This window comes from Asterias amurensis, chromosome 3 (genome assembly GCF_032118995.1).
Source record: "Asterias amurensis chromosome 3, ASM3211899v1".
NCBI classification, from domain to species: domain Eukaryota; kingdom Metazoa; phylum Echinodermata; class Asteroidea; order Forcipulatida; family Asteriidae; genus Asterias; species Asterias amurensis.
This window is the reverse complement of record NC_092650.1, coordinates 9,191,162-9,216,678: the sequence shown is the minus strand read 5'-3', so window position 1 is coordinate 9,216,678 and position 25,517 is coordinate 9,191,162. Positions and strand designations below refer to the sequence as shown.

Sequence of the window (25,517 nt, the reverse complement as noted above, 5' to 3'; positions counted from 1 at the left end):
TGAGAAGTCTCCCGAACCTCCGATTTTCTACTCCACGGCAGTAGAATAAAGCAAGACAGTTCCTTAAGAACAACTCTACCTGGCAAGTAGATATACACACATGGTGTTACCGCAAACCAATATATATTGATACCCCACCATGCAATGCCTCAAATCCTATATATGTTAAAGATTAACCAACATTTTTTGTTTCATTTGTTTTGACCAGAAACCATATCAGTGGGTGATTTTGTAGCTGTCAAGGTAGAAGTTGCTGGGAAGAAAACCAGAAGGCAGGTCTATGTAGCAAAGGTAAAATTTAACAGTTGGTGTAGACTACTGCACCATACTAACAAATACAGTAAAATAAACTTAAACTTGATATGTTCCACCTACAAAATCCTTGTGAAATCCACCCATCAACCACAATATTTCAGATTAACATCTTCAGCAATCCTGTGTCTTGATGATCTTCAGTTCCAACACATAACTTACCCATTGTTGTTTTTCGTTGGCTTTCTTTTCCAGGTAGTGGCTCTTGAAGGAGATGCCTTCAGACTCTCTTACATGGTCAGGCATGGAGGGCTGTTTACTTGGCCAGCCGGAGAAGAAGTGTTTTATTTACACCCTGTTTCTGATATAATTAAATGTTTGCCTTTTCCTGAATCCGTTTTGATTGGTTCAAGATTGTTTTCAAAATTTGAGTCTATGTTGAGTGAAGAATAAGTATGCAGTTAATCTCCATATAGTTTGTTCTAAATAACAATGGTTAACCAGTTCGTGGGAGTTGATGTTCAGAAGAAATTGAAATTGTTCTTATGTGTTGAAGTCTAAAATTGTGATTCAATTTGTATTTCAAATGTACTTCAAATGAATTTCATATCTGCCAACGCAGGAGTGAAACAGAGATACGGTGTCCCTGTAACATAGGTACATTCTCTGAAAGATTATTTCTCCATTAAACAATTGAAGATAACAAAATGTAGAATATTGGATAGTAATTATACTGCATGATGGGCTGCATCTTAACTAGGTTTAATATTGTGACTCAATTTGTATTTCAAATGAATTTTACGATCTGCCAACACAGGAGTGACACAGAGATACGGTGTCCCTGTAACGCAGGTACATTCTCTGAAAGATTGTTCCTCCATTAAACGATTGAAGATATCAAAATGTAGAATATTGGATAGTAATTATACTGCATGATGGGCTGCATCTTAACTAGGTTTAATATTGTGATTCAATTTGTACTTCAAATGAATTTTATGATCTGCCAACACAGGAGTGACACAGAGATACGGTGTCCCTGTAACGTAGGACGTGTACATTCTCTGAAAGATTATTTCTCCATTAAACAATTGAAGATATCAAAATGTAGAATATTGGATAGTAATTATACTGCATGATGGGCTGCATCTTAACTAGGTTTAATATTGTGATTCAATTTGTACTTCAAATGAATTTTACGATCTGCCAACACAGGAGTGACACAGAGATACGGTGTCCCTGTAACATAGGTACATTCTCTGAAAGATTGTTTCTCCATTAAACAATTGAAGATAACAAAATGTAGAATATTGGATAGTAACTGTACTGCATAATGGGCTGCATCTTAACTAGGTTTAATATTGTGATTCAATTTGTACTTCAAATGAATTTTACTATCTGCCAACACAGGAGTGACACAGAGATACGGTGTCCCTGTAACGTACATTCTCTGAAAGATTGTTTCTCCATTAAACAATTGAAGATAACAAAATGTAGAATATTGGATAGTAATTATACTGCTTAATGGGCTGCATCTTAACTAGGTTTAATATTGTGATTCAATTTGTATTTCAAATGAATTTTACGATCTGCCAACACATGAGTGACACATGGATACGGTGTCCCTGTAACGTAGGTACATTCTCTTACACGTTATTTCTACACTAAACTGTGGAAGATAATAAAATGTACACTCCTTGATAAGAGTCTTACTTGATGATTATCTTCAGCTGACATAATAAGACAGTACATGTTTTTTCTCTTTTTTTCTTGCATAATGATTGCACTGAATGGCACATGGACAGTGTCCATAAAAACGTAGGTACCAAATTTCATCATGCCCACGAAACAGAAATATATGTGAACAAGTCTGTATTGTTTAATTAATATTTCATATCATTATGCTACTATGATAAATTTTACATAAACATAAGCTCTGCCAACTCAACTACTTTCAGAAGTAAAAAAAAACATCCTAGATAAAACCTATCTTGAAATGGACATGAAATGGACTGAATGCATCCATAAGATGGTAGACATTTCATCATCCAGGTTTTTTGTGAACCACTTCTCTGATATTTTGTTTTATCGATGTGCTAAAGCACACTTTCTGGATTGTTATTAAATGTTATATTGGTCAGATTTAAATATTGTCTCAAAGAAAAGTGATGTTATCTTTCATTATGGTGTCCCCTGTTACATAGGTATTTTGAAATGAGTGCTAGTGTATCTCGCTCCAAATATTATCTTTGTCCATGTCATACAAAAAAAAAAACTGAATTGTAAAAATACAATATATAGGCCCTCTATAAAATACAATTTCTTTGAAATCAGTCTCATTTGAAAATTTTATTTTCATGAAAAAACTCTTTGCCACAACCTGGTGGAATGACCCAAAGAGAGCATTGCGAATGATTGGAGGTCTATCTCACCTACATGTAGACTACGTTGACAAACTCAGAAAAGTGAAATTGACCACCCTGGAGTGCAGGAGGCTGCGAGGAGATTTTATTGAGACCTTTAAGATACTCAGGGGCCTCGGGGCTTGAACCTGAAACACTTCTTTGGTTTGTCAACCGTGCAGCACAGGGGTCACCAACTAAAACTGTACAAATCAAGATCAAACCTCAACCTCAGGAAGTTCTACTTTAGCCAGAGAGTGGTCAACTACTGGGAGAACATTCTCCCCAGAGAGGCAATTGAAGCTTTATGGGCATTATGGTAATGAGCTGACCGTGGGAACTCTTCGCTTGTTATTAGTTATGAGGTCAGTGGCTTCAACAATGACCTTACAAGGCTGCCGGCCTAACGGCCAACGCATGCAGATAGTGTACGGGGGCATCGTGTCGTGCGATGTTACGCACAGTGAATACGGGTGGGTTTTCATACAGCGACGGTCTTTTTTCGGAGTGAATAATTCGACTGCCTTGAGCAAGGCTAAAAATATTAGAAACTGATATAAGGCACATGGCTTCTTTAAGCTTCTGTATTTTGTTTTCCAGAATGCTCAGCAAAATATTCAGTCACATGATTTGATCATCATGAATTGTGAATTGAAATAGTGTTTGATGAAACTTTTTGGGTGGGCAAATATTTTTATATATGGCCTCAACATTTTTGTATCCTCCTCTTACCAGTTTTCACAGTATTATGCCTTATTTCTTTGAATTGGGGAAAAAATAATGATGCCATATCAACCGATGCCCTTATTATCTTCATTTGTTAATATAAAGTATGCAAACATATATTAAAACTTGATGGACATTGAAATGTACACACCACACACCGATATTCGATGACTTCAACTGGCCCCATTTGTTTCGAGTTTTTCCTGTTTTCACGGCAAACAAAAAAGTATGGTTTCCTGGTGAAGCCATATGGAATGGAAGAAACATCTGCAGTGACTCCAAGTCAGTGTTCTTTGAGACTCTGTGTATGACTCTATAGCCAGCAGTTGTCTTAATTTTATTCAAAATGTTGTTTTATTAAATTTTTTTAAATTACCATGGTAACTTAAAAAAATCAAAAAATAAAAATAATAATAAAAAGTGTGAATAATTACTGGCTTTCAAATCTGATTTTTATTTATTTTGTTCTTATTTTTTTATAATAAAGCGTATAAATAAACAGTGATAATTGAATCAATAAAATTAAAAACCTCATAAAATATTAGAAAATGATATCTTAAGGCACATGGCTTCTTTAAGCCTCTGTATTTTTTTCCAGAATGCTCAGCAAAATATTCAGTCACATGATTTGATGGGCAAATATTTGTTATATGGCCTCAACATTATGACATATTTTTGTACCTTGTAGAAATGCCTAAAATACCATCCTTTTTACATTTACAAGTGCGAATAACCAGTGGAGCCTTACATGTTTCTAAGTTTTGGTAAAGGAATCTGAGGAGGCTCTGCTCATTGCTTGGCAAATAAAACCACGCTATTTTTATCTAGGGACTGTTTACATCGCGCACAGAGAGGTAAAAGATTTGCCACGATTTTAGGGACACCACGAAAACAGGACCTCTTACGATACCTTGTAGAATGCCGAAAATACCAAACTTTTTGCATTAACAAGTGCAAATAACCAGTGGAGCCTTACGTGGGAAAAGTTTCCGTATGGCGCCACCACTTTTTCATTCGATATGAAATAATATATCATAGCGTCATACGATATCGACCCTCATATGTTTTCGAACCCCCAACTTTTATTAAAACCGTTTATCGCGAGATTGTGCAAGCTGCACCGGTTGCAGAAGCTATGCAGTTTACTCACGGTGTGTATTTTTATCAGGCTTAAAGCCATTATACACTTTCGGTAAACAGTATTGTCCAAGTCCCACACTTCGTGTATCACAACTTATATATAAAATTACAATCCTGTGGAAATTTAGGCTCAATCGGACATCGGAGTCGGGAAAAAATAACGGGAAAACCCACTCCTGTTTTCGCGCGTTTCGCCGTGTCATGACATGTGTTTATAACAGATTCTGTAATTCTCGCTAACGAGAATTTATATTGTTTTACCGTTTTCTCAAAAAGTAAAGCATTTCATGGACTAATATTTCAAGAGAAGTCTTTCATCATTACCTTCTGTAAACCCTGTAAATTATTTGTAAATCTGTGAATGAATTTTTTTTTCTGTACCGAAAGGGTCCAACGGCTTTAATCATGCTAAAAATAAAGTCTCCTGACCTTGGTTATGCTCAAATATTTATTAAATTATTGATTTTTGGTACAAATCACTAGCGCATTATTATGCCAACATTCAAATGAGTCTAAGAAACATCATCCAACCTCGAAAGTTCAAAACAAAATTACTATCTGCAAGATTGAGTTTCATTCTGCGTTAGTCACTAGTAGATGGATCACGTGAGGTGGTTACTATATTTGGGATTCTATGGTGTGCCAATATGAGGAAAAAAATAAAATATTTTAAGTGAAAATGACAGTAACTTTTTTTTTTATTAACTGCATACTCCAAGTCCGATGATATATATGCATCATCCGTCTTCAATCAAGAAATACCCGTCCTAAATCAGGGAAGGTACACGTTTGGTAACTACTCAAAACAAATATTAACATAAAAACTGACTTGCTAATAATGAGCATTGACCCCATTGGGGAACTGTTGATAGTAGTAACTATAAGTATAAAACATTGTGGGAAACGATTCCCTCTGAAGTAACGTAGTTGACGTATAGAGTGGAGTGGATTCTATAATTGTACCTTGAGAAAGAGGTAATTTCTTGCTAAAATAATACAAGACTTCTAGCTAGAGTAGAAGTCTTTTATTATCTGAATGCACACAAATTCGTCCATCAAGGGTGTTTTTAATTTCATCTTATCTCGCAACTTCGATGACCAATTGTTTAAACCCAAATTTTCACAGGCTTGTTATTTTATTTTACGATTATGATGGGTAGGATACACCAAGTGAGAAGACTGGTTCCTTTGACAATTACCAAACGTGTACCTTCCCTTTAAGCATCAGCAATGGATGAAGAAACTTACCAAAGTTGAACCAATTCAACAATTACTTTAGAAATTCCCTACTACTACGGTCGGTTGCTGGGAGTCGGACGTACGTTGGTTTGTTGTTGACACGACAACTACGAATGCTGGTCCCGGTGGAAACCAGTAATCTCGCCCCTCGCAAAGTCGCCCCCTACAAAGTCGCCCCCTGCAAAGTCGCCCCCTAGCAAACTCGCCCCCTCCGGGTACAAACTCGCCCCCTCTCTTTAGATCTAAAGCAGAGAAACAGAGCGCCCGCTAGCGTTCGTTCATTACAAGCGTGGACAGTTTTTGCCGTGCATAATCGGAACGTTGGTTGTGTGTGACCGCGCAACACCAATGGTCTTGGAACCAAGACTAGGGGTGTTGATGATGTGTCGCCGTCGCCCTGATGGATGGTGTAACCATGGAGGAAGGAAAATCCTTCCTCCATGGTAGAACATACCTCCATGGTGAAATCGTGAAATGTCTCAGTACCCTTAAAGTGGTTACGATCATCTTGTAATAAAACACAGTGCACAATCGGTCTGTAACAGAAATTATTTACACGTATGTTTATTTTGAATTAGTGTTTTATTGGCAGTGAAAATACATTAATTATTTGCCGGGGCAAAAGATATTTATGTAAAATGATAAAAATGTGTAACAAAACATTCCTGTAAATACTGTACAGTCATCTGTTTTTTTTTGAGGAGACGCAGATCCAAAAATCTTCTTTTTGGGGGGGGGGCAACTTACCCTTGACCAGTTCGGGATCACTCAACATCTCATTTCGTCAAATGGTGCCGCACTAACTTACTAAGTATGGTAAAATCATACTACTGCAGTAGAAAGTTTATTTAGTTGATTTTGAGAAAAATTACTTCAACAAATTCTTGTAGATTTTTTATTTTGTGAGAAAATTCAACTTGGTGGGGTCAATGATGCTTTTTAGGTTCGCTTCACTTTTTTCATTTGCCTTTGCTGTTGTTTTGTGGTTTTGTCGCTGGGTTTTTGCGCCGCTATTGAAGACATTGCATGACATTCACTAAAGAAAGGAAGTCCAAGTCCATGCCAACACACCTCTGAAGTTTTGTGTCCTTGAGAGACAGTTTTATGAATGGGGTATTGGTTTGCAATAAAGGGCACTCTACTGATTCAGAATTTCAACTGATCCTGAACTGGTCAAACAGGTGACGATACTTTTCTCAAGGCCTCTTCAAAAGAACTCATCTTTTTTTGTCAGTGAATATTTGGTGAGTTTTATGTCATGTTTAGCTAAACTGATGAAAAATTTTGTTTAATATATCAAAGAGATTGCAACAAAAAACAATGTGAATTCAAAAAGTGATCCAGAACTGGTCAAACGACTGTATTGTAATGTATCGTCGTCGGTACGACGTCGAACCCGTCGATACACACGACGAGGATCGGGATATATGTCGATTTCCAACTGGGTGCCGAGTTTGTAACCGTGGCAGATTGAGCGTTTTCAATCAGGTGCCGAGTTGGTAGTTGTGCATGTGCCGAGTTTGTGGGTGCCGAGTTTGCAAGGTGCCGAGGTTGTGGGTGCCGAGTTTGAGAGGTGCCGAGTTTGCTGGTGCCGAGTTTGCAAGGTGCCGAAGTGTCTGGTATTCGTCGTGCATCATGTGCATGATGCGCACTATCGAGACAGCTAAGTCAACAGAAAGACTGACATAAATCATTGAAAAACGCACATATCGAACCTCAGCAGTGTGAGGAAAATGTCGAAATTGAAGCTGGAACAGACACTACAGGATGAATTCGACCGATTGTAAGTTAGTAAGCAAAGGTGAAAAAAATTATTACAAAAAAGTAGGCCCGTGATTGTGAAATTTTCTAGAGTCACTCACTGACGGTGCGTGACAGTCACAGCGGGGAGGTAAAAATAGTGACATATAAATTAAAAGGAAAACCTATCATATTTATGGGGCTAGTCATGATGGAAATGATCAGGACACACAGAGTATTAAAGTCAACATGAACATGGATGGTCCACTACATGATGATGTACGTATACACCTTTTAAAATGTTTATCGGTTTCACCCAGAAACAGGACAGGAAAATTTAAAACTTTATTTTTTATTAGTTGCGATAACGTAACCCTCCTCCCGACGGCCGCCAGGCCGGAGGGTTACGAGATTGTTTCGAGCGGCAACGGTTAATCTGGTCCAACACATACAATTTCGACAGCTAGTCACCAGATTTGCCCCATTTTTACCACTTTCAAAAATCATGACACAAATTCTGAGGGTGCGAACTTAATCCGCAATATCTAATGCAGCCTGCCATAATACTCAAAACACCATTGAGGTAATATTTCGAAGCAAAATGGACAAAAACTTACCAGAACCAGAGCGAAATTCACCGAAGCAAAATGGATCAAAACTTACCAGAACCGGAGCGAAACAATGCAATGTATGGGGTGCATTGTGTAGCCCAGCAACTGTGCACACATGTGCGGTCCGACCTTTTGAACTACACATCACATACACACACATAGAGCCGAAGCTCCGCCACACGCAGGTTCGACATTTGAACCTGTTAATTTCGCTCCGGTTCTGGTAAGTTTTTGTCCATTTTTTCCCATTTACCGGAAGATTGTGCAAGCTCCCATCCCCTGGTGACAGAAGCTCTACTGTTTACTCACTGTCTGTATTTTCGTCAGGCTTAATCATGATGAGAATAAAGTTGCCTGTCATTAGGATATGCTCAAACATAGTGAAATGGACTGGGCAATAGAGCATAGGAATTTTTTTTTAAATCACAGACACGGGTTGGACAAGCAGCACAACCGATTGACCAAATTCAGGCAATGTTCAACACAAAGCCAGGTCGAACACTACGTGCCTTTCCAGACTTCCCAGACTTCCCTTTCCAATATTTTGAGCCTTCTTAATCTTGCAGACATTCATTCATGTATAACAAACACTTTGACAAAACAATTCTAGAGTGAAAGTAATCGAAAATAAATAACTCACATTTCTCCATAAACTGCAGAGTAAACATTTATTTTTTATTAACATTACCCAACTAAATACATACTTTGGCTGAATACATTTAGTTTCCTAGGCATGCTAGGTGAAATTCAGCATTTAAAGGGTGTGCCACTCAAATGTAAAATGACAACCAATACAAAACATTATTTGTCAATCGGGCCATACATTTTTTTTAATGTAACAAGCCAAATGTGTTTATAAGAAATGAAAGACTTTTCAATTTATAAATTACAAAATACTGTCAGCAAATAAAACACTTTCTGTCAAATAAAATACTTTCTCTCAAAAATCAAAAAATAAACAAAACTTTTCAGTACTTTGCAGAAAGTATTTCACCTGAAGAAAATTTTGACTTTGATTTGAAAGAGCTAGGGTGGAACTCAAAGTAAATTTTTGAAGTGGAGCAATCAAACAGTGTTATCATATCATATTCAATAGGGGCGTTTGAAGCTTTGCAGCAGCATGGTGTGGGAGAATAAGTTTGTACTATAGCTAGTAATTTTGTGTGTACAGAAATGTGTTTGAAGTCCTCTGAGAAAAGGGAAACACTCCTCATTTAGTCACAAGTGATTAATAGTTTACTAATAGTTTATTCATAACCACCTGAGATAGTTTTGCTATTTCTATTGGTGGAGAGCGCGTCACATGGGGGTGTTTAAACGGCTGAATGACCAGCTTGGGCTATTTAAACCGGCTGTTTTTGGATATGTTTGTGCTAGCCCATAACCTCGTTCCCAGGGGTGATGGATCTCGCCACGCCATTATAGCCCATAAATACGATAATGTTTACTACACAACACACACAAATGCAAATATCCGAAAAACGTCTCAATCATAAAAATGCAACACACGAACAGAGCTCGAGGACGTCGAAAAACAGTTAAGTTTTAGAGAGTTTATTACTTTTTTACGCCTTTTACCAAAAAAGGCATTTATGAATGCGATAAAAGAGTAGTGACTTAATTAAGGCCCAGTCCCACTGAAGCAGTAAGCAGAACGATAACAATATCGAAATAAAGATAACGCATTCTATTGGTTGAATGAGCGTGCGCGTATTCTGCATGGAGCAATTCAACCAATAGAACGCGTTCTATCTGCGTCGTGATCGTTATCGTTTTTGTTATCGCTGCAGTGTGACTCGGCCTTTAAACTGCAGTTCTTGCAGGGTCAAACTCCTGCAATAAAGACCCTTGCCTTCGGCTCGGGCCTATGTTGCATGGCCATGACCGTGCAGGTTTTAAAAGGCAGTTTAAGAACTCGTCGCTACCCTATTCCCTTATTCAAATAATTTGTATTAGTACAACAAATACTCATAATGAGTGTTTACAACAGAGTAATTTATATTGGTTCGCTCTGGGAAGACTGCAACTACAGTTCTAAGTTCCTACATCAGACATCCCAAGAGATGATTCAATGGTCTTCCGCATATCAGGAGAAGCTGTTGCTGTCAGAGCCATCACCACAGCACTGCGCGACACAAGGGAGCGTAGTTCAGCCAAATGACTATAGCAGCTCCGATAAGCTTCAACCTCAACAGATATCATTGCCCTGTTTTGGTAAAACAAATAGAGAGAAAGAAAGTATTTTCTTGTAAGGTTACCTAGATTTCGAAGAAAGCTTTCCAATTAAAACTTCTGTTGACAAAGAGTAACCACATACACAAACTGGACATGTACCTTCATGGCATAAAAAAAAAAAAACTTGCGACCATAATCGTCTGTTCCTCCAGTACATAACAACATTTGTGCCTTGCAAATTGCACAAAGAAGTTATCAGAAAACAAATGACTTAGGTGAAAGACGATAATTGGATTCACCATTGCTCTCACCTTAAACTTTCATGTATTGTGTATTTTCAAACCAAATACTTTAATTATAATTGCTTACCATTTTGCTACACAATGACCTTTGTCAACAAAAAGGTTTGGCTGGTATTCATAGGAGGATGATGTATTGTCAGTAGACTTCTGCCAAATAGTCTAGGCGATTGGTGAAACAATTGCTCAGAATGTGATAAAAGCATGAAACTTGGCACAAATGATCATAACAACATTCTCAACCTTTTCAGGGGTGGAGCCACCGAGAATTGTATCCAGCATAGCAAAGGTTGCTATGTTACATATTTCCCATAGCAACTAACACAAAACATGCCCACAGGCAATTTGAAAATACAAATTTAAACTTTTTATTAATGTTTATCTTTACCCATCATGTTAACATCAATCTGGAGCAATTGGCAAATACAATAGGCTTAACATGGTTGCTAGGCAACATATTACCCTTAGCGACTAAGTTTTCCATAGCAACCAGCACAAAAACTGCCCACAGACAAATTTAACTTAAATATTTCATTTTTTAAAATTAAATTCAACCTTTCCTCTCATGTTAATATCAATCTTGAGCGATTGGCAAATACAAAAGGCTTAACATGGTTGCTAGGCAACACATTTCTGTTAGCAACCAGTATATATGATATCTATACATACTATTTTTTCACAACGATTATTATGCATTAAGCATTTTAAATATTAAAAAAAAATCCTTAGATGCTTACTCACTCAAAAATGTTACTATAGATTGCTTCATTACTTTACTAAGCAACATGTACATGTTGGTATCAACACGCCAGTCTAATAGCAGACATCATCCATCGACACTATGTCGCCCCTTTTTGCTTAGGTGACCACACCCCACACAGACGGGTCACTGTTTTGAAGTTATTCACCCAGCCGTACAACATGTCAACCCTAAGCCAGATTCCAGTTATAACTGTTTATCAGCCCCGTTTGTCAAGATGAGAGCAGTACATTGTCTATAAAGAGGCTGTGTGGTGAGGACTACATGTAGTTTGTGCTATGTCTTGGGGAAGTCAAAAGATGAATTTTAACAAAGTCTTTGGTCATTGATTTGAAGATAGTGGTTGGTGGGAAACTCTCCGAGAGGCAGAAGTGGCAGCCCCTGACATTGTGGAATCGATCTTGAAGGTATCCTATGTCTCCTGTACCCAACATGCCCAACAAGCCCTCATGTCTTGAACTGAAACTACTTGTGTTGGTTCGTTCATTGTGTACGGCTGACTTTGAGTTGTACGACTCTTAACCAGTGCACCTATTGTCAGTCCACCAATAGGAGATATGTGTAATCTTGATAGGAACCAACACTGATGCTGCCCAATATTAGAATTGACACAGGAGCATGTCAAAGCTCCATTGAAGGTCTAGTAATGCAGGGGCACAGGTCAGTCTTCCAAAAAGTGCATTCTCTCTTAGCAAGCATGTATGTTGCGTATCCCTCAACCTGACTTTTAACAAAGTCTTGGTCAAAGTCTCCCTGCTCACTTCTAGTCCCAAGCCAAAGACACACCAAAGTACTGCCATATCAAGCCCTCTGCATCCTCCTGCCCTCGTTTCTTCGGTCAACTCAAGATACACAATGCTGATGTTTCTCTCTGCCCCAAAATTGCATCCAGGGAGGGGGTTCACCAACCCCAAAACAGCCAGTTGTCTCATCAACTCTCACCAACATCAGACGTCTCAAGTCTCACCCTAAGTGGGCCTCACACATCACCATATCACCAACTGGCAGATCGTCAACACCATAAGGACACTCAACTCAGTCAACCCGACATTCTTGTCAGTTTTGAGGAAGTCTCTCTCTTCACCAACATACGAGAGAAGCACATAATCGCCAAACAACACTTCAAGCTGATCCCACAATGACTGACCGTACAAGCCTCACTCTTCAAGAAGTCACCGATATGCTCATCACCTGCTTTTTTTCACCAAGCTTCCAATTGAGGGACCGGTTGTACGAGCAAACCTATGGGACGGCTACGAGATCCCTCTATCCACGGTTCCCTGGTGAATTTGTTCATGGAAGAGCTCGAACTATCGAGAACCAAGATCTTCGCACATCAGACAAGCCTCCCACCAGAATGACCATCACCAAGCTCCAACGTGATCTTCAGTGAAGCTTAAGTCAAGACTTTCCACACATTCCCCAACTTGATTCATGCAGCACTTCATACACTCAAGGAAAAGCAAGACGCCCAAGACAAGACTGTTTTTACTGCACTCACTGCCTATATGGGAAAGTATGCACCGGGGAGGCTGGTCACATATCTACATATCTAGAATCAATGAGCATCAATCACATGGCATACTGGGACACCTGAACAAAATAAGCAACCATCTAGCATTCACAAGAAGAAGATCATCTCATCGACTGGAAGTCAAGATCATTGTTTGCAACACAGTTCCATAAACACTTCATTGTCTTCATCAATGACATTTCCAGCAGCAGCTGACCACCATACTGATACACACCAGCGCAAACGAATCCAGCCAGCAGACAACTCCAAAGCATCAACGATCAACAATCAACATATTGGATACTTGGATACTTTCTACCCAATTGAGCTTTACTTTGCTGGTCGAGACCACACCGACTCGTTTCGGAGCCAAGCCCTTTTCACACTACTCTATTCACTGGGGTTTGCAATTGCCCCCAGGGATTAACGGCCGGCTTTTTCACACTATGGTTGCTTATTCTTCAGTCTGCCCTAGTCTGTCTACCGCTGCAAATGGGCAAACCTTGGTGAAAAGCCACCCCTGCTCCAACTGGTCTGGAGCAGGGATAAGCCGTAAAATCCTGGGGTACTCTTTAAACATGCAACCGGAACCACATGGAATACACAGTGTGAAAGTGAGATGGGGTCATTGCAGGGTACAACAAGTCCCGGGGCATCCTGGGGCTGTTGCACACAGGGATAAGATATACATACAGTGTGAAAGGGCCAACGGGCTATATATACACACACTGTTATACCCTCAATTTCACTGTTTAGTGTTATTTATTATCAATGCATAGTTTAACGCACAAGCAGTTGACAACATTGTCAGTTGCTAGTTTCTTTTTGATACCGTTGATTTAGTACGTAGCAACAATGTTTGGATTCCATGTAGGCTTAAGGTAAAATACCATTGCTCTCATTGTATAAGGTAAACACTTCTTTTCAGTATTAGAATAAATGAGTTCAGTGAAAGTGAAACCTGTGTTCACAGGCAGTCTTCTATGTGTACTCAGATGGTTGCTATGGTAAATACGTTACTAAGCAACTAAATATTTAAAAAATTGTTTTGTATAACAATTATGACAACCTTGAAATTTATTTTACCCATTAATTATTCTCTTCTATAGACCAAGAGGCAATGTGAAAAAAAGAAACAATGATTCTAACAAACAGTGGATAGACTATTTGTTCTGTTTATCCATTCCCTAGCAACAAAACAATTGTTTTTTTTTGTTTTCTAGTGACACTTACAGTATTGTTTTGTTTCCTGATGACACTGACTGTCTTTGAAACATGTCCACTGATAGTTCTGATGTTCTTGAACATGGGACAAGGCTATCCGGGCGCACTAGGGAGGCTTAAAAGCGCTGTTGCTAGGGTAATTGAGTTACCTAGCAACCGTTGCTAAGGAAAATGCATTTTTCAATGGCTCCACCCCTAAAAATAATCAGTATGGGTTGAAGAATACTTGGGCCAAGTTTCATGCTTTTATCACTTTCTGAGCAATTGTTACAGTATTTTGCACCCATCGCCTAGAATAAAAGGGCCCCAGGAGGGTTTCTGCAGAAAAAAAACATTTTTACCATGTTTTAATGTGAGGTAAGAGACTCGTTATATTTTTGTTATGTTTCCAATGGACTCCAGCTATTAGAAAACTGTAATATCTGTATATTTGAGATCATCTTTTATTGGCTGTTTAAATACTCCACTTTAACTGTGCCTTTGCCTCAATAAATTAATTTCATCTAGTAAAACTTTAAATGAATGGGGGGGGGGGGTCCACCGCGTTCGCGTCATTGATGCCTCACTCCTGTTCCTGTGATTCACTCAGAGGAGATCCCGTCTTGCCAGGGCGTCTTGGCCGTGGAGTTGTCTTGGGGTCCTCTTGCATGGGGATGAAGTCACTTGAGAGGGGGTCGTCTTGAGGTGTCTTGGCCGTGGAGTCGTCTTGGGGTCCTCTTGCATGGGGATGAAGTCACTTGAGAGGGGGTCGTCTTGAGGTGTCTTGGCCGTGGAGTCGTCTTGGGGTCCTCTTGCATGGGGATGAAGTCACTTTGGAGGGGGTTGCTTGAGGGTAGAGGCGTCTTTTGGGTGAAGTCGTCGACATCGCCGGAGTTTCTTGTCTTATCTTTGCACTAACCTTGATTTATTCTCTGTAGGCTCTTTTCACTCCAGCCCTTTATTCTTGAGTTCATCCCTCTTTGTTTACAAGTATTTCCATCTTTTAAAAACCTCTTTTGCATCATCAAAGGCCTTGTATTTTCTTTTTATCTGTCTCCATATCTTTCTGGTGGCCATCTCTCTCTGTGACTGCGACGCACCCATTATCTTGTTCCATATCATCATCTCTCTCGAGATTATCTTCTTCATTCTCGTCCAACTGGTTTCTCTGCCAAGACTTCTCTTTATTTGTCTTCGTCGTCGTCTCCATGGTCTCACTTTAATCTCCATGGCTCCATTAGATTTTCATGAGCATCTTGCTGTTGTTCTGTACCATCTTCACTTCTATTCACCGTTGCTGGAGTTCTTTCCCTTGTCGTGTCTTGATACCACTTTGGCGCATTCTCTCCAATATAAGGTTTCAGTCTGTTGTAGTGTACAATTCTTGGCTTTCCCTTTGCTGCATTCTGAATTTGGTAGGTGACATCACTCATACGTGTCGTTACCACATATGGTCCATCTCACGGCAATTGAAACTTGGGACAATGACCTCGTTTTCGTTAAGGGTTATACAGCCATACTACATCTCCTCTGCTGTCCTCCATGATCTGCTTTGTGGTCATAGTTGCGTTTCTGTCTATCACTTGCAATTTAAAGGTGTTCTCGTGCATATTGATGGAATCTCCATACATTCCTGGCGATGAGCGACATATTCAGTTTGATTTTTTTGCTGGTCATCCTTTGGTCTCTCAATGAGTGTGAGCGGCAGTGTTGCCTCTCTTCCCATCATCATCTCATTGGGTGTGTAGCCGTTTGTTTTGTGATCGGCAGATCTATAAGCCATCATGACATATGACAAATAGATATCCCAGTCTCTCTGGTTATTGTCTACAAACATGGCTAGCATCCCTTCAATAGTTCTGTTCGCCCTCTCTATCATCCCGTCTGATTTAGGGTGCAATGCTGATGTTCTTGTTTTATCAATGCCCAGAAGATTGCATATGATTTCTTTGAAATGGTGAGACTCAAAGTTTCTCCCTTGATCTGTATGGAGCTGCCTCTGGACACCATATCTGCAGACGGATCAGTCTGGGGTAGTGGACCCAACACATCCATAGCTACTCTTTCCATGGGTACTCCTACATTATAGGTTTTCATTGGGCCTCGGCGGGTCTTGTTTGGAGACTTTCTGGATGCACACTTGTCGCATGTTGAGACGATGAGATTCACATCTCGTTGCCATCTGTTCCAGTAATACCTGCTTCTGACTCTGCCCCTTGTCTTGTTTTGTCCAAGATGACCACATGTTTTGTCGCTATGTAATCTTGTTACAAGAGTCTTCCTCAAACTCTTTGGAAGAACAATCTGCCACTTGATGATATCGCCAGCTACGGTTTCCCATCGTCGGCATAGGACACCGTCCGGAATGTGCAATCTTTCCCATTGTGCCCAATAGCTCTTTACTTCTGCACTCTCAGGTGAAATTTCAGCCCACTGTGGACGCTCGGCTGAAGTTTCCTTCCATTGGAGTATCTTGCATACACTCTTGTCTTTTCTTTGTGCGTCTTTAAAGGCAGTGGACACTATTGGTAATTACTCAAAATAATTATCAGCATAAAACCTCATTTGGTAACGAGTAATGGGGAGCTGTTGATAGTATAAAACATTGTGAGAAACTGCTCCCTCTGAAGTGACGTAGTTTTCGAGAAAGAAGTAATTTTCCACGAATTTGATTTCGAGACCTCAAGTTTAGAATTTTAGGTCTCAAAATCAAGCATCTAAAATCACACCACTTCGTGTGACAAGGGTGTTTTTTTTCTTCATATACATTGTAGTTATCACGCAACTCCGACGACCAATTGAGCTCAAATTTTCACAGGTTTGTTATTTTATGCATATGTTGAGATACATCAAGTGAGAAGACTGGTCTTTGACAATTGCCAATAGTGTCCACTGTCTTTAAGTTCTTCTGCCGTTATAAGCTGTTCCTCGTTGTTTCTTTCACCTGTTTGCTCCTGAGCATTTGTTGTGACGATGCCACAAAATGGTTGATCAGCAATCTCTACAGATGCGCCATCAACAATTGGTCTTGCACTTTCACTTGTTCTTTTATGCTGTCGGGGCTTTCTCATGCTGTACTTTATTTCTTGTGCTGTGCTGTATTTCTCCGTCTTGTCACACTGTTTACATTTATTGGCAAAAGGTTTTCTTGACAGACCGTCAGCGTTCCCATGCTGCTTACCAGGACGATGTTGGATTTCGATATCACAAGTGCTCATAAGTTCCAACCATCTTGTCATCTGTCCTTCCGGGTTCTTGAAATTCATTAGCCACCGAAGTGCTCTGTGATCTGTCCGGATGGGAAATTTCCTGCCATACAAGTGGTGATGGAAATGTTTGGTGGACGCAACCACTGCGAGTAATTCCTTTCTTGTTACACAATATTGTCTCTCTGCTTTAGCAAAGGATCTGCTGTAGAATGCGATGACTTTCTCATTTCCATCTTGAACTTGTGATAACACTGCCCCTAGCTACTCCTTGATTACTTGCATCTGTGTCTAAGATGAAGGTTTTGTCACTCGAAGGGTACACCAGTATTGGAGTGGTTGTCAGATCCCTCTTGAGTCGTTGTAATGCATCTTCACATTCCTTTGTCCATACAAAATTAATTTGCGTCTTCTCTGTTAGGCAGTGCAGAGGTCTTGCAATTTCAGCAAAATATCTGACGAATTGTCTGTAATATGAGCAAAGTCCTAGGAAGCTCCTAACTTCAGTCACTGTTCTAGGGGTGGGCCATTTATCAACTGCCTCTGTCTTGACCGGATCTGTCTGTATACCTTGACTTGAGACGACATGACCCAAAAATGTCACTCTCCTGGAAGAGATGACACTCCTTTGGGCTCAACTTAAGGCCAGCTGTCCTGAGTCGCGTCAGTACTTCTTGTAATCTTTGAAGGGCTGCTTGAAAATGATTTCCATAAACGATGACGTCATCAATGTAGAGTAAGCAGGTCTGCCATTGAAGTCCGGAGAGCACTCGTTCCATCAGGCGTTTAAAGGTTACGGGCGCATTACATAAACCAAAGGGCATCACTTTGAATTTGAATAGCACTTCCTTGGTAATGAAAGCCGTTTTCTCCTTATCTTTCTGTGCCATCTCCACCTGCCAGCACCCACTTGCCAAATCCAGCAATGAGAACCACTGAGACCTGGATAGTGTGTCCAGTGAGCCGTCAATTCTCGGTAAAGGGTATAAGTCTTTGATGGTTGAGGCATTTAGTTTTCGGTAGTCCACACAAAATCTTGTCGATCCACCCTTTTTCTTGACTTAAACGATGGGCGAAGCCCAGGGGCTTGATGATGGTTCAATCACCCCTCGCTTTAACATATTGTCGATTTCTTCTTTGGCTACATTTCTTTGATGTATTGGGAATCTAGTGAATGGTTGTCTGATCGGCCGTGCCTCACCAGCATTTATCTCGTGCTTAACAATTGAAGTCTTTCCAAGATCACTTGAGTCTTTTACAAAAACGTCATCAAGACTCTTGATAATTGCATCTTTTGACTTGGATTTAGCCTTTCACCATGTTCACCACTGATCTTGAATATTTCGGTCAAGTGCTCTGGTATTTCTTGTTCCGACGCTTGCTAATGCTCCTGTAGTATAGTTATACGACGTCCCTCTTTTTCTTGCACAATTTCATCACTCTCTACCGGTTCACACGTGGCTAACACTGCACCATGATAGATTATTATGGCTTCATCTTTACGATTTAGGACTCGATCAGTACCAATTCTTGTTGGACGTCAACCAAGGTTTTGGCAACCATGACCTCGTGATTCTGACGAATTTCAGCTCAGGTTCAACAATGCCAAACTTTGAATTTCTATTTCTGTGTTTCAGCTTGCCAGGTAGCAATATCTCTTCTCCTGCTTTGATTGTAATAGTTCGGTCGGCTATCACTCGGATGCACTTTTCAGATGCAGACGCCCGGTAAACATGACTTTTCACTTGCTTTCCTCCAATCTGCATTTCACCTTTCCCCAAAGTCAGTGTACGGTCGTACGTTTCAAGGAAGTTGTAGCCAAGAATTCCCTCGGGCTCGATGTCAGCAAGGTATACGTCTTGACTTATTACTTTAGTTTGTCCTTTAACTTGAAATTCTAGCTTGAGTCGTCCTTGTCCCAAACAAGGGGCGAGTTCTCCATTGGCCATGGCTACTTTGACGTTAGTCGAATCTAGTCTTGGTCTTGAACTTTCTGAAATCTTGTAATACATATCTGGGTGGATGATAGTCAAGCTTGCCCCAGTATCCACTTGAAAGTTTACTTGAACGCCTTCAACTCGAACAGTTACTTCTATGCCTTGATTAATTACTGCACGCCATCTGTCCTTAGTTTCTGAGCCCACTGTTGGACCTCGAAATCGGCTGCTGTCGGTTTCCCTGCTGCATTGCTTGTTGGCCCATATTATTGTTGTATCTGTAAGAATTCTGTCTTGGGTGCGGACACTCACGTGCAAAATGTGGTAACTCATTGCAATTCCAACATGCAGGGGGTCCTCTTCTTTTTCTTTCATGGTGTCTCCAGTTCGGTCCATCTTGTCTGTACTGGTTCTTTGTTTGGTTTTGTGACCATGCACCGGTGTGGCGGCCTCAGCGCTCCGGCTGTCGCAGAGCTCCGGGTGACGTCACCGGAGATTTCGGCACCCAGTAATCACGGTCTCAGATCTCTGGCGTGCCAAGCTCTTCGGGATGACGTAGCATGCTGTCGTTGCAGGCGTGAGTCCCCGTCCCCCCACCCCCCAACCCCCTACCGCCACAAATAAATCTTCGAGACCTGTTTTGTTATCGTACGAGTGCTTTTCCGAGGGGCAACCCAAAACCCTTTTCTGGCTTTCAGAAGAACCTTCTTTGTAATTCCCACTCCTCAAATACTTATTATAAACATGATTACTTTTTTCACAATACTGTCGCATACGCTCCACCCGTTCACCACACGATATGGGCACTGCCATGACAGCTACGAGAGTAACTTGTGGACAAGTCGCTTATGGTCCCACACGGTGAGATAGTCGAGTTGCAGCGAACTGCTGGTTGCTCGACTACTACGAGCTGCCTGGAGTCGGGCAGGGCAGTAGTTGCGCACCCAGCAGTTCACGCGCGGAGAACATGGCTGCAACTCGACTATCTCACCGCGTGGGACAATAAACGACTTGTTTCTATTTACTACGAGAGTGTACTCGGCACGGCGCTATAATTGACTACTTTCGCTTGGTGTGCGCAGGCACGGCATGACGTAATACTACCGTATTTGGTGATCTGGAGCTCTGAGACCGCGGAAGCTCCGAGACAGCCACACCGGTGATGACGTCACTTTATCGGTCTGGGTAAACCCAGCACCCTCTGTATCCTGTAAAGCATTGGTTTAGAGCGCCAAGTTCATCAGACAATGAGAGAATCTTGCCTTGAATGTCTTTCATTTCTTTATTTGGCTCTGATTCTTTGTCTTGCTCTGGTCAATAAGTCTTGCCATTTTCCGAGTTACCCCACGTTGGCGATCAGCTGCCTGGAAAGCCTCTAGTTCTACTGCTATGCGGACTGCATCAGCCAGAGTCTCTGGTTTAGATTGGAAAACTCGCCATCTTATCTCACCATCGGTCAGAGCATCAATAAAATGTTCTTGAGACAAAGTTTCTTGTAAAACGTACATAGCTGATAGGTATGCAAGCCGTGTAAGTCGTCTTATTGCTTGAGCCTTCTTCCCTCTTTCGCTGTTTGTTCTTTAACTGTACTCAAAATAATTTTGTTCTGGTAATTTGAGCCGAACCTGTTGTTCAAGGCGGTTACCAACGCTGTGTAGACTGTCACTATGACGACTGTCATCATCCAAGTCACCCAAAACGCACTGTGCTGAACCTCTTAATTTTGCTGCATAACCTTTACTTTGTCACTCCAGCCATTCATTTCAGAAAGCATTTCAAATTGAACAGCATACATGTAGTCGTTCCAACAACTGGATCCGTCGTAGCTTGTGGGTTTTATCTTCATCTTTGCATCACAACCTCCGTTTTCTTGATTTCTTGTTTTCTTGATTGAGCCTTGTTTCTTGATTGGGCCTGGTTTCTTGATCGGGTCTTGTTTTCTTGATTGGGCCTTGCAACTGTGTTCAGTATTCTTTTACTTGTTCTCTTTCTTCATTTGCACAATCCAACTCTTTCTGAAGTATTTCACATTCTGCCCTCATTTTGTCTAGAACTGCTTGTCCTTGTTTGATTGCTTTCTTTTCCGGAGAATTATCACTTGAAGTTGACTCTGATAATTTTGAATCACCGCTCTCTGTAATCTTGATTTCATCACTAGAACTTGCCGTGGAAATATTACTTTCATTCTTAAAAGGATTCGTTCTGGACCTCTTGTACTGGACTTTCAATCTTTAAAAATTCCTCTTTTTCGTCACTTTTGAACTCTTTAATTCCCACACCACTGCCACCAAAATGTAACAATTCCGGGGTGGGGTATGGTTCTTATTAATTTAACCAAGCCGCCACTCTGGAATCTGAAGCCACAGGGGAAAGATGAAACATATGGGATTGTCTTTAAACTCCACTAATGAGTGAGACTGATGAGGCACATTCAAATGAATCAACTACTTCAAACAGTTGGTTGACATTAACTGCAACGAACTACATGGTGTGTATTTTATTTGATCATGTTCAATCACAAAATGTACATAGCGCCCTCTCTTGATTTAAACGGTATTAATATATAAGGTCATCTGTATTCAATCAGTCCGCTGGTTCATTCGCACGCAGCGGTTCATGGTAGCATGGCTGCTCGTGTTGTATAAATTATCTTATGAGATTCGCCAATAAATAAAGTGAGTAGCATCATTTGCGTGTGTGTGAACTTGAATGGTCCTGAGTTCTTGAGGTCTTTAGGTCTTGAGTGGCAATCTTGAGTCTGGAAGCGACTGAGCCCCGAGCTCTAGTTTTTGTCCCTTTTAAAGCCTAGCAGAAGTACGCTCTGCACGCAGCTTGCTGAAGCCAGAGAACTGATTGGTTTACTTATAAGCATTAAGAAAACAAATGTAAACACATTTGGTAGCGTGTGTGCTTACAGTTTGTAAGTGTGCGCGAACGCACAGCCCAATATGCACAACCAAATGTGTGAACACTTAAACTGAAGTTAAAATCACAATAATGGTAAATAAGCAAGACATCATAAATAAAGAGATAGAATTTAAGTTGTCTCAACAACTCTATAATTTAACCTAAAACGCAAGGCATTTTCCGCACACAATACATATGGACATATGTTTCTAATGATGTACATGTACTTTGCATAGTATTAGGCAAGTAAGGTAATTTTGAGTGGAGCTTGAAAGCAAGCCAAAAATATTATATCTCTAATTTGTTTATATTGTGGAGAAGACATATATATGGGGGGTACCGAAGTTCATCTCCAGATCACGTGATCCACAAGGTCAAATCCAAGGTCAAAGTAAAGGTCAAAAGGTTAATAAACCTAAACATGTTCCTACAAAAAAAGTAATGGCAGATTTGGAAAGCTTATGCTATTTCCTTTCCAAAGACACCAATTTCAACCAATTTGACATGGTTACCGATTTCTGGTCGTTTGAATATCGGCAGTCAGGCGCATTTTGACTGAAATCAACAAGAAAGAGCATGCCGTAGCGCGAAAACCGTTTATCGGATGGAGCTGAAATTTGAAAATTGAGCCACAATCACCCCATAAATCAAATGAGCCAATTTGAAGAGGGTAGGGTTTAAAATTCCTGTTTTTTTTTTTGGGGGGGGGGGGCAATGACCCTGTTTTATCAGAGTTACCAGAGTAGTGTGCGCCTCCGTGTTGCCCTCTCACACTGCTCTCGTTTATTATGGTGTCTTTTCTGCATTCATCATAAGTAAGCATATTTTTGTTGGATCATCTGATAGTTAAACTCCTGTGCAACCAGTACGACAATTTTAAAGGCTCTTGAGTGGACTTTGACTGTTTGGAGGTGGATCGTGACCTTTACCGCAAGCAACTCACAGTTGCAGTATATCTCTTGCTCGGCTCTTTGGTGAGTTCTTCACAAACAAGATCGATGCTATATGCACCAGCCTATCTCCTGACGTCTCGTAACAACTTTCTAGAACAATTACAGCTTTCGATTCCTTTGAGCCTACTTCTACAGTGGAAATTGAGTCTCTCATTCGTCACACTCCTGCGAAATCTTGTGACTTGGACCCCATCCCCACTATGTTGTTGAAAGATTGTTCTCATATATTTGCACCCATTGTTGCGGAGATTGTTAACTTGAGTATGAACAATGGTGTTGTTCCTGCAGCTCTCAAGCTAGCCCACGTTCATCCTACACTCAAAAAATCGTCTTTAAATCCAGAATTGCTCAAAAACTACCGTCCTATCTCGAATCTTCCATACATATCCAAGGTTCTCGAACGAGTGGTCTTCTCAAGACTGTCGGACTACCTCCGTGAAAACAATCTTCTCGATAGTCGACAGTCTGCGTATCGGGCACACCACAGTGTTGAGACACTCCTCGTGAACTTATCTAATGACATTCTCATGGAGATGGACCTTGGGCGGATAACTGTCTTAGTTTCGTTAGACCTTTCATCCGCTTTCGACACTGTTCATCCTGACATTCTCTTAAATATTCTCTCATCCCTTGGTATTCAAGACGTTGTGCTAGATTGGTTTAAATCCTACCTGACTGATCGCCAGCAAGTCATGTACGTAAATGGGACTCAATCTGATCCTATCTCCTTGAACTGTGGTGTCCCACAAGGTTCGATTGGTGGGCCAATGTTATTTTCTATATATTTGAGTGAACTCAGGGTTGTTTTTGATCGCCATCACATTAGATACCATTGCTATGCTGATGATGTTTAAATCTATGTTTCTTTTGTTCCTAATCAACAGAATGCTTCTAGTGCCATCCACAAACTAGAATCTTGCTTAGTTGATGTCATACAATGGATGGGATCCCATTCACTCAAGTTAAACAGTGACAAATCTGAAATGATTTTACTTGGTTCTGTAGCTCATCTGGCTATGGTCAAAGTTTCTCATATCAACATTGGTAATTGTAAAATTAAGCCTTCTGTAGTCTGTAAAAATCTAGGTGTTACATTTGACTCTGCTACATGTATGTCTATGTCTAACCAGGTTTCTAACATATGTAAATCAGTTTGGTATCAATTAAGAAATCTGGGCTTTATCCGTAAATACTTAACTCGTTCTACCACAGAAAAGATTGTTCATGCTCTGATTTCTTCTCGGTTTGATTATTGTAATTCTCTCTTCTGTCTTCTACAACAGAATCAAATCTCTCGTTTGCAACGACTGCAAAACACTGCAACTCGGCTGGTCACTTTGTCCTCCAGGAGAACCCATATCACTTCGGTTTTGAATGCTCTTCACTGGCTCCCTGTTCAATATCGCATTCAATACAAATTACTTCTGCTTGTTTTTCATTCTTTACATGGTTCTGCTCCTCAGTATAATTGTCAATTAATTACCCGTTACAATCACTCCAGATGTCTTAGATCATCCACTTCGTCATTACTGGTTGTTCCCCACACCCACAACAATTGGGGTGACAGGGCTTTTTCTCATGCTGGTCCTTTACTTTGGAATAACCTGCCTCTTAATATCCGTAACATGTCCTCTATTCATAAGTTCAAAGAGGCCCTCAAAACCCACTTTTTCACTGCTGCTTTTCATTAATTTAGTGTTTTTCCTTGCGCCATGAGCATTACTTGCGGTGGATACTGGCGCACTATAAGTGTTCATATTATTATTATTATCCCACCCAAGCAGGGTGATGAAAGATAGCTGACTTCAATACAGTGCATGTTTACAGATTTGAAATACGTTGAAGATGAATTCATTGAAGAAAATTATAATGAAGATGAATATCATCTTCCTTATAATTTTCTTAGCGTGGACATTATTTAATTATTTACAATGCCGTGAAAAAATTATATGTAATGGACTGAGCCTCAGTTTGACATGTTTATGTTTCCTTGCAGTGTAGCTACCTATTTAATGCATATTTGTGGTATCTTATCATACATTTGAACCTAATTGTTCTGTTTTATTTGTAGGTATGAAGATTTCATAACAAATCCAGCTAAACGCCTAAGATTAAAGAAACGTGTAAAATTATGTAGACAGCCTGCAAGTACACAAGTGGAGCACAAGGCATTGATTTGTGATAGTGTTTGTTCATCTACATCATCAATGGGACATTCAGAATCATTATTGACAAGGGTGAACAACAACTCTGACGAGGAGCTAAGAACTTCAGGTTTAAAAAAAGGTATCAGAAAAATTTATCAAGATTATTCTCTGAATATGGATTGACATTCAAACTGCCATTCATGTTATATCAATCTGAGCTCTGATGAGAACCCTATTGAACAATACCGTGGAAATAAAATACATTGTGGATCATTAGTAAACAAAGCAGAAACAATTCAGAAGTTACAAA

The 25,517-nt window shown here is 40.2% G+C and overlaps 2 protein-coding genes across 10 annotated transcripts in view; one reads left to right on the top strand and one right to left on the bottom strand.

Moving 5' to 3' along the window:
• The window catches only part of LOC139934446 (protein broad-minded-like), a 91,614-nt gene extending 85,714 nt beyond the window's left edge, over positions 1 to 5,900 (bottom strand). For 2 of the 5 annotated variants that reach the window (XM_071928685.1, XM_071928689.1), the window contains exon 1: positions 5,766 to 5,900. The gene's annotated coding sequence lies outside the window, so the exon portion shown is untranslated. Of the gene's footprint in view, positions 1 to 474; positions 614 to 2,681; positions 2,716 to 5,765 lie in introns of those variants that run through there. The other 3 variants (XM_071928686.1, XM_071928688.1, XM_071928687.1) reach the window with 3 other exon arrangements.
• Positions 5,901 to 7,387: 1,487 nt separating this feature from the next.
• Positions 7,388 to 25,517, top strand: part of LOC139934490 (uncharacterized) — a 41,348-nt gene continuing 23,218 nt past the window's right edge. The window contains exons 1-2 of one of the 5 annotated variants that reach the window (XM_071928740.1): positions 7,388 to 7,539; positions 25,132 to 25,346. In XM_071928740.1, the coding sequence (XP_071784841.1) occupies positions 7,490 to 7,539; positions 25,132 to 25,346 (265 nt within the window). In that variant the 5' untranslated portion in view covers positions 7,388 to 7,489. Of the gene's footprint in view, positions 7,558 to 7,613; positions 7,776 to 25,131; positions 25,347 to 25,517 lie in introns of those variants that run through there. The other 4 variants (XM_071928741.1, XM_071928743.1, XM_071928744.1 and 1 more) reach the window with 4 other exon arrangements.